The sequence below is a fragment of the Solea senegalensis genome, linkage group LG11 (assembly GCF_019176455.1).
Source record: "Solea senegalensis isolate Sse05_10M linkage group LG11, IFAPA_SoseM_1, whole genome shotgun sequence".
NCBI classification, from domain to species: domain Eukaryota; kingdom Metazoa; phylum Chordata; class Actinopteri; order Pleuronectiformes; family Soleidae; genus Solea; species Solea senegalensis.
In genome coordinates this window covers 5,788,855-5,807,049 of record NC_058031.1, presented here as the reverse complement: position 1 = coordinate 5,807,049, position 18,195 = coordinate 5,788,855, and the positions used below count along the sequence as shown (strand labels likewise).

Here is an 18,195-nt window from a genome sequence, read left to right as displayed (position 1 = left end):
AGCAGGACAGCACCTGTCACTGCGTCACTCACAATGACGGTGAATGGCGGCTCTGCCTGGGAAATATTATTGCTCCTTGTGCTTCCATTAAAAAGGAGTCGTTTTTTTAAAAAATAAGTAAATACAGCCTACAATAGAACACCACCTATTAATACTAAATCCAAGCCAGTTTCTTTCCCAATATATATATATATATGTATATATATATATATATATATATACACACACACATACATATATATGTATATACTGTATATATACACACACACATATACATATATATACATACATACATACATATATACATACATATATATATATAACCATTCTGTACATGAAAACTATGTTCCTGTATCTTTTTTCTGTGCAAAGATCCCCAATCTAAAACTGCCACCAAACAAAAGTCCATAACTGGAAGAACACTGTATGCTAAATACTCACATACTGCAGGTCACGAGAGCACAGGCGGGACAGTAAGGGTGTCATTACATGACAACATCCAATGGAATTAGCTTAAGATAATAATTACACCGTACAAACATCGTATAACACACCGAGGTGGAAAACAGAACGGTAAAATGTACAACTTGCGACAGACGACAACAGACACGCATGCGACACATCGTCATATTATCTTCTTACAAGAATAATCCAATGACCATATATATTATATTCACAATCAATATATTACACTTTTGTTTCAAGATACTTAAAAAGGACCATAGCTGTGGTTTTGCGTGTTGTAGCCCAGTCGGCCACTTGCTGTGTTTACTTCACATCACAGTCAAACATTTTCCAAAAGAATGCAAAAGATCAACAGTGGGGGCTGTTGTTTAGCTTTTGTTATAGTAACACTTGTAAACCGGGTAAAGCTGTTGTGTTTTTGAAAACCTGTACTTGGTTGGGCTTTTATAAACCATCCAACATCTGACATTTAACCATCAGCAGCAGAAACCGTCATGGGAGTGACCTAGAGGACCAATAATAGAGCCTGTTGGTATTTGGCACCAAATGCCACGAAAGGTCGAATCAAATTCCTACCACGAATAACCTGAATATAGATATTTATATGGTATTCTTTGAAAATAAATTCAAATGTAATGTCAAATATACACAATCATAATTTAGACTGACAAGCAAAACCATAAATACGGTTCTTTAACGACAGCATGAGAGCATCACCTGCCCGGATGGACGGCGGTAACAACCAAACATGCATGTCAAACATAAAAGTCCACCATAACGTCCAGACAGGCCAGTGTTGGACGGCACACAGTCCCCATCCTCTAACCAAGGCCTTGGTCCTGGCTCTCTGTGTGCCTGCGGCTGGTGCGCTTGCGCTGCTGCTGCTGTTTGGGACTAAGCTGTTCCCAGTAGGACTGGCAGTACTGGTTAATCAGTCTGATCTCGGGTGGGAACGGCGTGGAGACAAAGGACGACTGTGGGCTGTGTCCCGTCTTGCGGGTTTTTGGCTCCTCGTCCTCATCTTGAGCAGTGAGGGCTAAAACAATGTCTCGATCCAGGATGCGCAGCGCCACGCGGACAACCGTGTGTTTAAAGTTGTTTTCCGTGGCGAGGCAGTGGTAGAGGCCCGCGTCTGACTGGTTCAGCGATTTCAGAAGGATGCCGTGATTGGTCTTCAGAACACCTCCCATACGGTTGAGCTATAGGAAAACAAATAAAAGCAGCAGGGAGGTCTCAGTGAGAGAACTGCACTGTTTTCAGGTGTAAACCGGTCAGATTAGCGGTGATCGAATGTATGGATTACATGGGTTTTTATACACGAGTATATAAATAGTGCATTACCCACCCACTCTGATGTCGCTGTCGCAGTCAGTGTCTGGTTAGTCTGGCTTAGTATGAAACTAAACATCCTTAACTTGACAATGTAACAACACTGCTCACCACTTTTCTCTTTCCTTCCCTCTGGAAAAGCCACTTGACCGTGGCCTGTGGAGAGCGAGGCTGACACTCCAGGAAAGTGCTGCTGCCCTCCACTCCAAACTGAACGGTTTCCCTGAGACGTTTCTCCACTGTAAACACAACAGAGGAAGTCATGGCAACCATTTGTACATGAAAATATTTACCGCATATTACCGATATAAAAAGATACGTCAAAAATGTAGTGCCTATGGTCCATTGACTGTGTTTCTCAAGACGAGACAGGTGGAAACAGCAGCTACATTACGCCAATAAAACTGCAGCGAAAGCTGCAAACAAGTTTGACTTAAAAAGGAAAGCAACCACGAGAAAGTTTCAGAAGTGAATTCTACTGCTCATAAAACGCTGGTCGTTCAGCAATTTTTTTGTTATTCCCCGAAGTGAAATTCCTTCTCTGCATTTAACCCATCCTCTGTTAGAAACCCTCCTAGAATTAGGAGCAGTGGGCACCCGGGAAGCACTGGAGTTTGGGTAAGTTGCTCGGGGCACCGCAGCCCTTTTTTAACCAGGTGGAGACTCACAGTCAAGTCAACGTTATTTCTAGAGCGCATTTAAAAAAAAAAAACAAACAAAAAAAAACAACCAAGGTTGACCAAAGTGCTTTACAGAGTTAAAGACACAGCAACGCAAATATACAACGTATAAAACATAACATCAGTCAGTAAAACAGTAAAACAGTAAAATGGTAACAACTACATAGAAGTGTCGGGGGTTATTCTTATCCTGAAGGCCAAGGAGAAGAGGTGAGTCTTTAAAAGTTATTTAAAATATTATATAACGATGGGGGCAGATTTATTTTCCATGGGCAAATGGTTCCAAAGTTTAGGGGCAGCTACAGAAAAGGGAGGGTTTTTAGTCGGGATTTTGGCAAGACTTCAGACATCGGGATGGGGTGTGAAGGAGGAGTTCAAAGAGGTAAGATGGTGCCAAGCCATTAAGAACTTACAATAAAATATTATCAGGTATTGTCAGGTATTATTATAAAATATATAATGAACAGGAAGCCAGTGGAGGGAGGAGCTACACCGGTATGATGTGGTCTCTTTTCTTTGTTCCTGTCAGAAGGTGAGCGGCAGCGTTCGCTGGACAGACGACTGATCTAAATACAGAGAATTGCAGTAATCCAGCCCAAATGTTATGAAAGCATGGATCAGTGTCTCTAAGACTTTGCATGGAAGATAGGCCGTCACCATGGCAATGAGCCTTAGTTGGAAAAAAAGCTGGACTTAACGACCACCGTACCTGGCAACCAGGTCTGAAGGTATTTCAGCACACAAACAACGTTACATTGTTTCTGTTCAGAGGCCGAATAATAACATCGTCAACAACAACAACAACATCACCAAAGTTACACACTGCAGCTTTAAGTGGATAAAACATTTCCACACCTTTGGCATTGAAGCCTCTGCACTGCCTCAGCGGGTCACCGTGTTTCACATCCTGTCGTCTGCTCCTCCTGAGACAAAGGTCGGAATTAAGAAAGAAGTTGACTCAACACATCCTGGCTTTATAGTCTAATAATATAACCAGTTCACTGTGACGCGGTGAGACATTTCTGACCTTTTGGTGGACGGCGTGAAGGCAGAGCAGCTCTCGCCGTCCCAGGCACAGTACGGGTCCCGGGCGAGACAGCAGTCAGAGCACGCCCGGCCGTACACGCCGCAGCGGTGCAGCGACACCTGCGTCAGCCCCGCGTCTGATGACACGTACAGCTGTTGCTGCGGAGACACAAGTGCAACAAAGACAATTACAGCTCCGGCTGTGAGGACACTCACACATATGTCTGTTTTGTCTCCAAGAAGAAATGTGCTTACTCTTTTTGAAGATATCTTCATTGTTTTCACAGGAGCCCTGGTCTGTAAGAAAAGTCATTAAAGGAAGTTAATAAATCATTTTGTATTTTATTCTTCCGAGGCCATGCAGTACATTTAAAACATACCCGAAAAACCTCCACTTCCTCTAGTGTGAGTTCCTCCATGCTGATTGGATCCTTTGGCAAAACAATGACTTTCTGCACAGTGCCTCTGTCTGAGAGGGACAGAAGTTTCATTCAAGTTCCGTTGGTTTAAACCTCCAGCCAGAGAAGTGCTTGTAGCTGTGCAGTTGTCTCACCTGTGCCGAGGAAGAGCACCTCGTAGCGTCCATCGACAGCATCCACCTGATCCACCACCATGGCAGTGAAGCGGTAGTCTACACCCGTTCTCACCACCAGGGGGCGGCGATGGATAGGATAAACTGGATGGAACATGAGGGGATGGGACCGGATGAAGTCCACGGCTTCATCTGAGAAGTTCTTGGAGGAGCGGATGCCTGGTGTGAAGGTTCCTCCCGGACACTGACAAGAAGAGATTTAAAACATTTAAGGAGTTTAAGTGAAGTATGTACATGTGTGTTTGACTGAATCACTTTGAAGCATGACTGAAACATACCGTTCCAGGCCGCGGGTATGGAATCTTGCCAGTGTACTCTGTCCATTGGTAATTATGGCCATGTTTGTGGGCGAATGGTCCGTTGAAGACGTTGCGGATGTCGGCCATTGAGTACACGCAGACAGCTGAGCCCTTGAACACAGAACTTAAAACACAAACAGATGATTAGAGGGAGACAGTTTGCAAACCTTAACATTTGTTTAACATAGTCTTCAGGGTTCATTTTGAAGGCAACCAAGATATGTGAATATATTCAACTGCGTTTAAAGGGCAATCTATGGAGGAATGAGCCAGCTTGTTACTTGGTTAATAGGAGTTTACTGAAGAGTTTATGGTCTCAATGGCTGGTTTCAGGTTTTCTTCAATTCGGCAAAAATTATGCTCCCACATATGAGCAGTCTTGTATAGAGTTTTTGACTTTTTTTATAACATTACTTAAGTAAAAGTCTGTACTTAAGAATCAAAAGTAATTTTCTGATATAAAACGTACTTAAGTTTGTACTTAAGTACAGTATTTGTATTTGTACAAATTATTCAGTATTGTTCAGTAGAAGGCAGGTTGCTGAACTTCCGGTTGTGGAGCCCCAACTTGGGACCGGACAAATCACAATTCTGGAGGTTTCAAAACAGAAATTCAGGTTCTTATGGATGATGCCACTTGACACAAACTCTCGTCTCTGAACATCTTTGTTACTGTGTGACGTGTAAAGTTTGTGAAAACCACTCACCCCGCTGTGGTGAAGAGCGCATACACCATCGGGTTCCGTTCATCCTGTGTGCGTTGAATAAACACATCCCCTGGTAGAAGAAGAATGAAACACAAATCAATAACACTATACGCCTGTATAAAAGCAGTTACTATTACACTGCAGTCGCTTTGGGCAGAGTGGTTGTTTTATGTTGTGGGCTCACGTAGTTCATCAAATCGCGTCTCCACGCCATCCTCGCCTATCACGGAGCAGATAAGACGGGCCTTCAGGAATGTCGTCCAGCGGTTCACCAGGGACTTCTGCCCTCCTTCATCATTCTAGACAGGAAGGAAATGGGGTCATGATTCAATATGTGCAGTTTGTCTCATATTACAATATAAGCTCTCCCTTTCCATTTCACTCCATATGCAACGTGCTTTGCCTCACCAGACACACTCTCCCAACCCTGGCTAACACGGTGGGACTCGCCCCACCGCTGGAGTCTAGGCTCTTCTCACGGAAGAAGAAGTAGAGTTTGTCGTCGTTCTTTTCTGCACTGTCAGGGATCTGCTGGATCTGAACAAACACGGGCTCTGGGGGGATAAAAACAGATAAGCCAGAGGAGGATTGAGGCAAGTGCTTGTCAAATAAAAAGAGAGGAACGGCAACCTGTAATCAGTCAGGTTTACCTGCCCACACTTACACACTTACTCACCGTTGAGCCACCTGGAGTCATACTGCTCTGTCCTGATCACCGTTCTCCCTCCCATGGTCCTAAACAGAGCCGCGTCTGTGCTCATGAAGTCGATGTGAACGCCTGCGTACAAGTTACCATCTGCAGACACAGGAAGGCGAGGGATGATGAGCCATTAAAGAGCCAAGATGGCGACACTTTACATCTTTAACCATACAAGGGCCAGAAAATGGTCCTGTGAGTAAGTGCTTTTGCCCATTTTTCCAGAATAACATTCAGTATCTGGCAGATATTTACAATTTACTTACATGTTAAAGTAGCGTTTTAACTATTTAAAGTGAAGAAAAAACAGAAGGTTTTATTTAGGAAAAAAAACACTGTAGTTGTACATGAACCAGATTTTGCGTGTTAAATTTGAACAGTATAAAGCATATTTAAAACATTTGAGTCTTTGTCCAAAAACAGGCCTGATTCGCCGGCTTCCTGCAACAGTGCGAGTAAAATTACCATAATAACCACATGTCGACTTTGACGTGCAACTTCTCAGCTTTCAGAAACCGTTGGAATTTCTCCAATAACACAAACTGTCGCGTAATTACAGTAATGCAAAGTGTGCTTACGTCTGTGATACACTCGGTGTTACACACCTAGAAACAATTTTGTGTTTTTGGCTTTTAATTTCTAGAATATTTTATAATTTTTTCATGCAATTGTTAAAAACGTATGGTAGGTTGTGCATTTCTGAGTTTTTTCAATGAAGCCTATTTTTCATTTTTAGTCTATTGAAACAACGTTAACTAAAACACTCACACTAACACGCCTAAGCGCAAAAACGTGCTCATTGAAACCTGTTCAAATCACTCTTTTTGATGCATCATGACAAAATGCACATTTTGGTGCTCTATGTGTATTAACATGAGTATTTTATGAAATGTGACATAAATAAAATAATGCATAAAAACAAATGTTGGATGAACTATATTGAAAATACTTCATTTATTGTGTTTTTAGACCATTAAATGAAGGTGGTGCATCATGACAAAACTTTAAATTTAAGGGTTAAAATAAAAAAAAAAGAAAAAAGAAAAAGTATTAATATTTGATATGTATAGAAAGGACTGATGTTGGTTTAAACAATAAAAACTCTAGGTGTGTTAACGTACATTTTTTGAAGACACATCTAAGGGTTCACAATACTATGGCAACAATCACATATAAGTCCTATAGTTTGGTAATAACAATAAAAAACCTTATAATCTGTGCTGTCTGCACACGTCTATAATCTATTCTGATTCCCACACATTTAAATGTGATGGTATTACACAGTCATTTTCATTATCAAGCCATTACCTGAATATTACTTTGGAAATAATATGGTATTAATGGAATATTATCTCCTTATTACCACTGGTTTTTAACAAGATGGAAATTCCTTTAGAAATTTGAGGGTATTACTACTACCTTCATATTAAAGTGTTCCTGCTAACACTTTGTGATTCAGCTGCATAAATTAAAAAATGTTTCTCTGCGTATAAATAAAGAAAGTCTTACCAATTAGAACTGCAATGTTCTCCTGTGTTGGATCATAGGAACATTTTCCCTTCCCTGAATCCACGTACCCAGGGACCAGCCTAAACAGGTAGTCCTGCAGAGATTAGAAAGGGGGGTGGATATGCATAAAAATAGACCGCTGAAGACGTCACATGGGAAAATCATAAACAAATCACTGTCCCAGTTTGTAGTCCTGAAATATTTAACAGGACAAATGCATTCTGGGCCCCACTGAAGAGGGACGTTTGCTGCAAATCCCACTGAGGGCGCTGTAAATGTCTTTGGGTTCACCTCTGCCCTCCAGCCTCTGTTGATGAACGTGCAGATAGGCTGGTACGCCCCGGTTCCACAGGTGTAGAGGTGGGTGCGGTTCCACGGTTCTATGAGTCTCACAAAGTTGGCACATTCACCCTGGACAAAAGAGAAATGGGACAAATTGAATTCTGACATCATCGTTGACATTGTCCCGGCACAAAAGCGGGAGGCGTATGTTTTTGAAAGAGCAGGACGTAAAAAAAAAAAAGAAGATCCCACCTGTCTCCCCTTTCCCGTCATCTGACATTCTCCCTTTCTCTTAGCAGACGCTGGCCAGTGGATCTGTTTGGGTTGTTTTTTTAAATTACACAGAAATACTGGATTATTAAGGATCACTGTACTTAGAGACTTAAAGCCACATTCCAAATAGCAGACTGGATTTGAGAGGGGGGAGACAGAGTTTGTACGCACTATAAGTGGCTCCTTGTTGACGTTCTGCATGTCCAGGGCTACCAGGTACTCGCGGCTGCCCAGGTAAAGGCGGCCCTGGTCCTGATCCATCAGGAGGATGCGGTAGTCGCTGGTGTTGAAGGAGAAACTGAAGGGTCGTGCCGCTCGCGTGTCCATCAGTTCTGTCCGTGTGGCGGGAGAAAAAAGTCTCAGCAGGGAATAACTGTGTTCACTTTATTCCCTTTCAAGCCTCTAACATCCTTCATTACTGACTTGGTTGAACTCATGGTCCCTTGAAGTTGTCACTTTCTTTTTTTTTTTACAGATAAATGTGTGCCACAGATTAAATATAACTCAACTCACAGCATTTTTAGGAAACGTGTTGGCTTTTAAGATCTGAATATTTCATGTGTCCTGACTGTGTGATTGAGTTTTGCCTCGTGGAGTTGGTCGGAAACGTCCGTTGGGAACCACGGTCAGTGGAACTAACAGCTAATTCTTAAGATCAGGATTGTGTTCAGCAGAGCATGACTTGTTAAGACACGCTGCAGTGGAAAATGTTTCTCTTTTCTTTTTTTTTGTTCTCCTGAAGGCTTTGATTAAACAATTTTCATCTGCTGCTAGACAAATGGACTCTGTACAGCACTTCCTCTGAATGTTTTTTCCAATGTTCCCTCCAACAACACACTTTAAAGCAACACACACACACACACACACACTTGTGACACGTGCAAGATATTGACAAGCATATGTGCAGACAGGGATATGATGAAGGCATGTTGAAGACAGCAGGCTTATATGATGACAAATGGTCGCACAGACCCTGCGAAGCTGGCTTACGGGGATTGAAGAGGAAGCGCAATCTTTATTTACATCAAAGGGTCTGCCATCTTCCTTTTGAGGTCAATGTTAACAGGATGCTGTCAAGGTGCCACTAAAATAAGCGGTGCAATCGGATCTCCGGACAACACGGGATGGAGTCCTTTGGTTGGAGGGACGATGTCCGGCTGTGTTCCTGAGAGGTAAACACACGCGAGATAAAAATCCTCGCTCTCTCCAAACTCCACTGGGCCATAGTGGATCCAGTGAAGAGGCTAAATGTGGATACACCACACCCCTATACATGTCTCCATTCTCCAAAAATAGCAAACAATGTACTGCCATCATCTGGTAAACATTCAGCAAACACTTATCCCCTGACAACATTCTGACACTGATAGGGAAACACTGGGAAGGACGTTTGATTCCAGTTTAAAAGCTACAGCCGGGCCACGCTGAGCTCTCACGTTACAACCTGACAACATATTGTCACTAAGGCACTAATGACCACTGCCGTTTAACCCGCAGCCTTATATCTCCAGTATGAACAAACTGGTGACAGCACCGTGAAGGCATGAGATCCTGAAACATGGCTTCAATTACACTGCACATCTTGCTCTCGAGCAATGCTGACTAACTCTGTTAAACGACACTCGGTCACTCCCTTTTTCAATGTTTGAAGTGACACACACACACACACACACACACACACAACTGCCCAGCGACGGAGGAAACAATACAAGATATCTGTCCTCCTGCAGGCCTCCCATACCCTAGTGTCATTCTGGCCAACTCTTTCGCTCACAAGAGTCACATGTCTACCAGCCGCTCCAATACCTCCTCCACAGGCGCCTCGGGGAACAAAGAAACACGCTGTCACACACAATGAACAATAAATCCTTGGAGTGGCAGAAAACAGTTGGGAAGTAAATCCAACTTTTCTCCTTTTTGTTTGGTATTAGGGGGGAGAGGGTAAGAGGGTGACCGAGTTCTTAGAATTACAGACAGTCAAATAATTCAACACCTCTCAGCTGTTTTAAACAAGCTCCCGTGTAAGAATTTGTCACAGGCAGCTCCGTGCAGATGTGGACTCCTGCTTCTTACACAGGGAGGAACATGATCAAGTTCAAGACCAAACTTGTGTCATAATTGGTAAGACTACTACGTTTTTTTTGCACACTGCTGCAAAAAAACAAAACAAAAACAAAACACAGCAGCATGTATAAGCTGAGGTTTACTGAAAGTGGGGATTAGTGTTAAAGGTCATATAAACGCACAGCAATTATCTTCCCGTCCCTGTCGTCGTCGTCATATAGGACAACCACAAACAGCAGATGTTCACACTCGGATACAAAACTACGCCGCGCGGCGACTGTAGCCGTCAGTGGTTAATAACCACTACAGTCCTGGTTGTTGCCGCCTCGCCCACCACTGCGAACTGTATGCTAAAGCTTCCATGCTTTCCTTGAATGTAAGACGCTACACACACTGGATGACTCTGGTTGGTTCCTGCTTATTTATGCACTTTTCGGACCGAAATGGGGGGAAAAAAAAGCTTTCGGTTTCTCTCCAAACTGAGCTAAAATTAATCGATTACTAAATTAATTGACAACTAATTTGATAATCGTTTCATCAGCTTGAAGCTTTTTCCATGATTAAAACCAGATTTCCGATTGTTTAAGCTTCTTAAATGTGAGTATTTTCCTCATATCTCATATCTAAGATCATCATTTCCAGGTTTGACGAACATCGAGCAACATTTTTTAAGGTTTTCTGGTACTTTATAGCCCAAAAGATTAATAGATTCATTGATTAATCATTAGTTGCAGCTCTAGCTAAAATGCTAAACATTTATTTCACTTTCCACTCCATCTTAAAAGACAGACAACAGGAATCCATTGAGCAGTGCCCGTGTTCATAAATTGTTACTGCAACCATAACTCCTTTTACTCCTTTATTTGTCTATTTACTTGCACCTTTATGTTCATTTTGTAACTGTTATCTCCCCATTTTTATTGACTATATCGTGTGCTGCTGCCTTTCTTGGCCAGGTCACCCTTGTGAAAGAGGCCTTGATCTCAGTGGGTCTTTTTTCTGGTTAAATAAAGGTTAAATGGAGAAAATCCCAAAACCACAGTCCGAGTCCCGACCAAGTTGCTTACCTGTAATCTGTGTCACATGTCACGGTTAAAAAGAAACACACAACCATTTTCTCACTGGAGATGACGCACCAAGATCAGGTCTGGACATGGGACCAGAGCACTTTGACTCATCTCTACATCAGAGCACTGAAGAATGTTATAAATCTGATTCACATCTCTAACAACCTGCCTTCACTGTGACGTGTGAGTTGCATGCAGATGCTCTCGAAGTGACAATTATGACACACACACACAGAAATGACTGTAATCATGCGGCTTTGTTTTGATCAAAGGTGTCATCTGCTTATTTGTAACCTGAATCTCTGTCATTACAGAGTTAAAGGGGGCAGACTGAATGGAAAACCCCCCCCAAAAAGCTTTAAGACCCATGCTTTTGTTGAATTTGCACCTTGCGGCCAAAACCTTACCCGCCTAAAATATCATTTTCTACACTTGTGATCACATTTCAGGTGTTTCCTTTATAGCGTCATCATGTCTGACATGGAGAAAAAGACGAGCGGACAGGTTTGGACTCTGGAGTGCGTGTCGTTTTCAGGGTGTGGGGGAGAAACTCTTGTTGAAGGGCACTACAAGAATTCGAGCACACGTAACATCCACCTTTTGTTTTCAGTGCCGTGCCGTTTGACATGTGGCAGGAAATGCGTTCTGTACATATGTATGCAGAGGAAACAGAACCTCTGGTGTGGAACACATGCACAGAGTGGAAGAAACTAATGGGACAATCCCTGCAGTCAGAAGTTGTAGTTAATCTGTATGAGCTCACCTTTGAAGGAGAGGCGAACCCGCGGCGCAGACTGCTGCAGGCCTGAGCCTCTGTAAACACATAAGGCTAACAGGAGGAGTTGGGCTCCAGATGCTGTCATGGTAACAGTCATGCAGGTAGCCAGCAGAGATCTAAATCTGGAAGAAAAAAGAAAGGAGGAATGAACTATTATTATAGTGTGCCCCATGAGAAATATGAGACAGAAAAAAAAAAAAAAAAAGAAGGACAGACAAGAGACTCTCTCTTTCTCTGTCTCTGATCTCTCAGATCAGAAGTTTGGCCTGCAGCCTCCTGCAGAGACAGGTACAGGTTTGGCAGAGAGAGAGAGAGAGAACAAGGTCCAGATCTTCACAACCGCGCTGGCAAATATGACAGCCCTATTATTTATTTAAAGTGTAAATGTAGTCAGGTATGTGTTAAGACTGTTAAAACGTGATTTGCGAGTACGGTCACGTTGGAAATGAGATGGAAGTCTACTTGCACGTTCATATTTTCTTAAAACATTTTTTTTTTTTTCTATAGAGATAACAAGTATAAAACCGGACCCTGATGCCCATCAGTGATTCCCCTGTCTCTTTGAAATGCTGACGGGTGAAACACACGACAGTTGGGAGAAACAGGTAAACCATTTTCTGACAGTTTAGGGGTGTCGGAGCGTAGTCTAACCGTTAGACCTTAACTCCGCATTCATTATGCATCTGCACTTCGCTGGAGAGGATCCCATATAAATTATGAATACTAAAAGCTGAGTCCATAACATCCATTAAATTGCCTCCCTGAAGGTGTGCTTTGCTTGGGCTATAAACCATCCCAGGGGCTTTTCCTTTTTCTTTTTTTTTCTCTCATGACATCCATGTGGCCAGGACCTCAGGTGGCAAGCCTCGACAAAAAAAAACGGGGCTTTTATGGAGAAGCGTTCCTGCGGGGGAGAACTAGCAAGATTTTACAAAATGTTTCAATTTATTTCAATGGATTAGGGATGAGCCGATATGATGTTCAGTATCAGTATCGGTCAAAATCACTCGATCTCAAAAAAAAGACCCAAAATCCTACATATATATATATATATATATATATATATATATATATATATATATATATATATATATATATATATATATATGTATATATATACACACATACACACACACACATAGATATACATACATATATATACACACATATATATATATATATATATATATATACATACATATATATATATATATATACACACACACACATGTACATACATCTATACATACATATACACACACATACGTATATATACACATACATCGATATATCGCATGCTTCACCAAAAATGTAGATACAAATCAGCATAAGCGTTTCAGCTGAGTCATGTTTGGGCTGCTTATTTCTTCTTTTTGGGAGAACCATATTTGTGACACAGATGGAGATCTTTGACATGACCCAGCACCAATGTGTTCATAAATGATCTAACATCTGACTGTATCGGACTAATATCGGTATCAGTATCGGACCCAGAGAAGTGGTATCGTCCCATCCCCTCGTCAGTATCAGTCAACATCACTGATATCAGGAAAAAAGGGGAAAACTAAAAAATGTGATCCAGTCCAAAAATCACAAATACCATAAATGCGTCGCTGAGCACAGACTGTAAAAATGAAAATGAAAAGCAGGCACAGCCTTTTAAGGGAAACATGTTTTGTGCTGTTATTTCTTCTTCATGGGAGGGGAATATTTGTAACACAGCATTTTTTTTGGGGGAAAAAACAGCTCAGCAGTTTAAAAGATGTAAAAAAAAAAAGGGATGGGGACATTGGTGTTGAGCCAAGTCGAGTGTGTAGACAAACATGAAAAACCCAAATCCATCATAAGTGAAGTGAATATTTGCAACAACAACAAAAAAAAAAGCCTTTGTGAACGCTTCACAGATTTCCTGGCATAGTCAAACAGATATCTTCTCACCAGGGAAGCTTGATCTCCCCTTATCACACACTGTACCACTGCTGTTGATGGCATTCATGTTTTCACATGTTTTAATCACCTTGAAATGGAGGAAAACACGAATGAACAATAATAAATGAGCTCATTATCAGTGGTAACATTTTTATAAACGGTGAGGCAGCAAAATGTCCATGTTTGGTGAATCTTTGTCAGTGTCCTCTCCACTCTACACTTCCATGAATTATTATGTCAGTTCAAAGAAGATATAAAAAGAATCCAAGGGCAAAATATGATATAAATACGATTACATTATGACTGAGAACAGGGAACATGTGTTCCCAGATTGTACTTTGCGGTATTTTACATGACCACCCTGATATTTGTGCTGGTGTTCTGTGTTGGGTGGTAACTGCAGCACAGATTTAAACCCTGCTGTAATAATATATGGGTTCCCCTTTTTTAACAAAATAATTACAGGATTTCTATAACCTAGTTCTTTTTTCGTTGAGGAGGACAAGAAGAAGAAGAAGAAGAAGAAGAAGGAGGAGGAGGAGGAGGAGTGCGCACTTACCTGTGAACTCAACATCCAGAAATAGGAACCGAACAAATGTGTGTGTACTTCAGTCATCTACTATACACAGTAACCGGACACGAGTTAAAAGTTAAACCGCGCAGAAGGGAAGTTAAATGTCCTACCTTTGATTCCTCGGTGCCTCGGTGGCAGACGTTGCGTCTTTTAGATCCAAAAGTTGCGCGTTGTTACCGCCGCATTCCGCGCGTTTTGCGCCTCGGAGCTGGATTAGAGGAATAAAAAGAGAGAAATCTGTCTCAGGAGCGCAGCGCAGGCTTTAAATAATCCGATATGTTTGCAAGTTCCTCTTGACGGCAGAGAGAGAGGGAGCGAGAGAAAAAAGCAGAGACTCCACTGTCTAATCAGTCGACTGCCTTCCCTCCATGGAACAATAAAAGACAGGAAGAAGTCACAGCTGATCTTTGATCCAAAAGTTTAAAGCTGGATGGCAGCAGACGTCACCATGATGCGAACGAGATGCTGGAGCGTTGATCCTTTAAAGTCCGTGTTTTTGAGTGTGAATCAAGTGAGCAGGTGCAGGTGTGTGTGGGAGAGTGTGTGTGTGTGTGTGTGTCCTGCTGTCCTCTCCCTTCTGTTCTGCCCCCACCCAGCCTTCCCTTCCCACTCCTGTTGGCCCACAGCAGCACTGGACCAAACCTCTTGGTTCACCATATGGGTAGGATTAACCCTTTATGTTCAGCACACTGCTCCACAGTTTTGTTCCCCCCTCTCTCTCTTTCTCTCTCTTTTGGTTAAGATTTTATTAAACCTGAATAATTCAGTTGAATAGTGACGGGCAGCTGCACTCCTATATGGAGGCGTATGCATGTTCCTTTTTCCCACGCACCACAGAGATTCACTTTTAAAGAGGATCAGGAGCAGAGGAGGTCTGTTACTTGGACCATGTCACCATTACTTTTCAGCTCCTCATAAGGGACAGGTCAGGCGAAAAAGATTCCTGAGATTCCTGTGTGGCTGTTCTCCAGCGCCCGTGACAACAGTGACAAAGCAGGCCGAGTGGTGGGGGGTCTGGACGTCAAAGGGACACCCAGTCAGTTACCACAGCCTTGAGCTTGAAATTAAACCAGCCTCTGGAGCATCTCTTCTTCTTGCTGGCCTTTTGTGGGGAGCAGTGACGCGGCGTGGTGCACTGAAGACACAAAGGCGGACGGTGAATGTGTTCAGAGCAAATGCCCCGGCCTGCGAGACAGTAAAGTAAAATAAACACAGTCAGTGTGTCAGTGTTTAGGAGGGCACCCACAGTCCTCTCTCTCACAGCTTTAGTTTCAACACTTTTTCAGAGCGTATCTTGGGCCACACATGATCTGTATTTTGCTTTTCTGGTCCTGATGACCACTCAAAGCTGCTTTACACTACAGTTTTTCGATTCACACCCATTCACATGCTGGCACAGCCTTCAGGAGCAATGTGGGGCTATCTTGCTTCGACAGAGCCGGGAATCAAACCCACAACCTTTGAGTTGCAAGGTGACTCGCTCTACCACTGAGCTACAATCGCCCAGGTATTGATGAAGTGGTTAGCACTCTTGCCTTTGCATCAAGAAGACCCGGGTTCACGACCCAGTCGGAACAAGGGCCTTTTTGCATGACGTTTGCATGTTTTCTCCGAGTTCTACAGGTTCTATGTCTTCAATACGGGTATTAGGCAAATTAGACACACTAAATTGAGTGTAGGTATGTGTGGGATATATGGACTGGCAAACTGTCCAGGGTGTACCCCACCTATCGCCGCCCCCCGTGACCCTCATGTGAAGGATAAAACGATGGATGAATGGATGGATGGATCTTAATGCACATTCTTAAGTTTAATCCATTCACTGTCACACACGAGTGTGAACTGAAAGCGGTGACCTTCTCTCAAGTTGGGCACCGTCCAGCTGTGACGTACAGGCAGTGATGTGTCTTTGTTTCCCGCCCCACAGGAGGCATCACTCTGCTTCCAGCTGAGGATATGAGTCATGAGCGTGTGCTGAGTTCAGGTTTCCGTGTGCTCTCAACTTTGACCATGAACGCTGGTACACACTGACCAACTCCCACCGCATCATAAGCACCTATTAACGTCACGTGCATCTCTCTCTCTGGACCATCCTCCATCCTGTGGTCTTATCTGACCTGCATGCATCCACTGCTGCCTCAACTTGCAGGAGGAGATAGCGGCAGGCGCTTGGAATGGACATTTTTTTTTGCAGAGGCCCTGTCTCCTCCAGTATGATGGATGGACTTTTTTATCACGGAGGCAGACGGTGTGGATTAGAAAATAAACACCGTGAGTCTGTTTTTCAAGTCCACAAAGAGCTCTGTCGGGACGATCTCCTCATCTGAAGGACAGGTAATGTGAAATGTGAAGAAGACATTTATCCCCGGAGGCCAACTGAAGGCTCAGGATGAATCCTTGGTCCTCAGACACATCAATCACAACAATTCTAGGGGCAGAGCTTTGTCCCCTTGAGGGAAAACAACCCATTATTTGACCCACTGATGCTCTTCCCTAAAGTGTATTGATGGACTCAAGACTGTTTGAACACGCCTGCTACACCACAGACTGCCATGACCTTGAAAGGAAATTACAGGGTGGGGGAAAATAAAGGTGTAATATTAAGTATGATCGTTTGCCCTGTTTCCTACCACGGCGTCTCTCACGCAACTTTACAACCCTCCTAATTATTATCTTACAGGTCGGGGGGGAATGTAAACAACTCGATGCAAAATAAGGGAACAGGTGCTGGTGTGACATCCGTGAACGTCACACGTCAATGACTATCAAAGGAGAGCGACTTTGAGAAACATCTTTGACATGTACGTGGCACACATTCCAGTCGCAGCCTGCACGCCGCACACTCCCTCTCTCTCTCTATATTAGAAGTGTGGTGATTGCAGGTTTTTTTATAGAGAACACAGTGACGGCTCATTGTAAGTGCAGCTTCTCTGAGCCATCGTCCAACATGCCACGTGTCTGCCGGGCCGGGCCAGCCAGCCAGCATCTGCCTAGAAGACGAGACTGGCACTCTTCCTCGCTATAAAATGCAGCTGGGAGCATCAACAGCTGTTGAAGAGCAGCTCTTTCCATAACGACGTAGGGTGCGTGTTTGCGAGGATACTTTGAGGTGGACGAGTGAAAGCACAAGTCGGCCGCCTCGCACAAGTTGTTCGGCAGCAGCAGAGTTAATGAGTGTCAGAGGAGGGGGAAATGCATCCAAACCTCATCGACACAAACACACAGAGAGTCAGAAGTGAAGTGAGAACAGAGTGCGTGCAGAGCGCATGTTTACGATACAGTAGGTGAACCTCAAAGTCACAATCTTTGAACGGCTTCGGTATGTAGGACCCTTGAAATTCCATAAAGGACTTTGCACAATGAAGTAGCAAGAATGCATGTTGTGTATCATCAGAGCAGTGGAAGTCCCCATTGTTCTTTGCACACACATGTTTTTGAAATGGTGTTGTTTACAGGAGTTGGCATTCATACTTCCCCTTTCCTTGCCTTAAAGTGAAACACTGTCGTGTCCAGTGTAAACTTGTTATAACTCTACATCGAAGTCAAAGCTGCAGTGTGTAACCTTTTCAGCATGAAACCAATGTTGTTTACATTCAAACCAACACTGCTTTGGGCTGCTGTCAGCTCCACACAAATCTCTCTCTGTGTTTCTCGGATTAGCAGCGTTTTGTTTTGTGTCTGGTTTGACATCGCAAGTGACGGAGAGAGCGCGAAGGCAGGAAGCTCTGAAACGTGAGTGAGATACCAAAACAAATGTTGGAATGAGAACAGGGTTATGCTTTTGAGGGGGATAGCAACTCTAGCATTGTTTTGGCGACAGAAGTTACACACTGAGGCTTTAACAACTCTTGTGATGCCATACACCTTTTGTCCTCTGGGGGACTGTTATTTTAAGCATATGTGTATACAGTAAAGTAAATACTT

The 18,195-nt window shown here is 43.1% G+C and overlaps 1 protein-coding gene across 1 annotated transcript; it reads right to left on the bottom strand.

Annotated features, from left to right (window-relative positions):
- Positions 1-285: 285 nt before the first annotated feature.
- LOC122777708 (semaphorin-3F-like) lies at positions 286-14,867 on the bottom strand. The gene is made up of 18 exons (XM_044039113.1): positions 14,382-14,867; positions 11,754-11,890; positions 8,031-8,191; positions 7,839-7,901; positions 7,596-7,715; positions 7,305-7,398; positions 5,775-5,894; positions 5,507-5,652; positions 5,283-5,397; positions 5,099-5,168; positions 4,371-4,515; positions 4,054-4,276; positions 3,881-3,969; positions 3,756-3,797; positions 3,502-3,659; positions 3,330-3,397; positions 1,906-2,033; positions 286-1,664 (listed from the first exon to the last, which is right to left on the bottom strand). Exons 2-18 carry the CDS (start codon positions 11,863-11,865, stop codon positions 1,287-1,289), a joined length of 2,232 nt encoding a protein of 743 aa, XP_043895048.1. The 5' UTR covers positions 11,866-11,890; positions 14,382-14,867; the 3' UTR covers positions 286-1,286.
- Between the last annotated feature and the right edge of the window lie 3,328 nt (positions 14,868-18,195).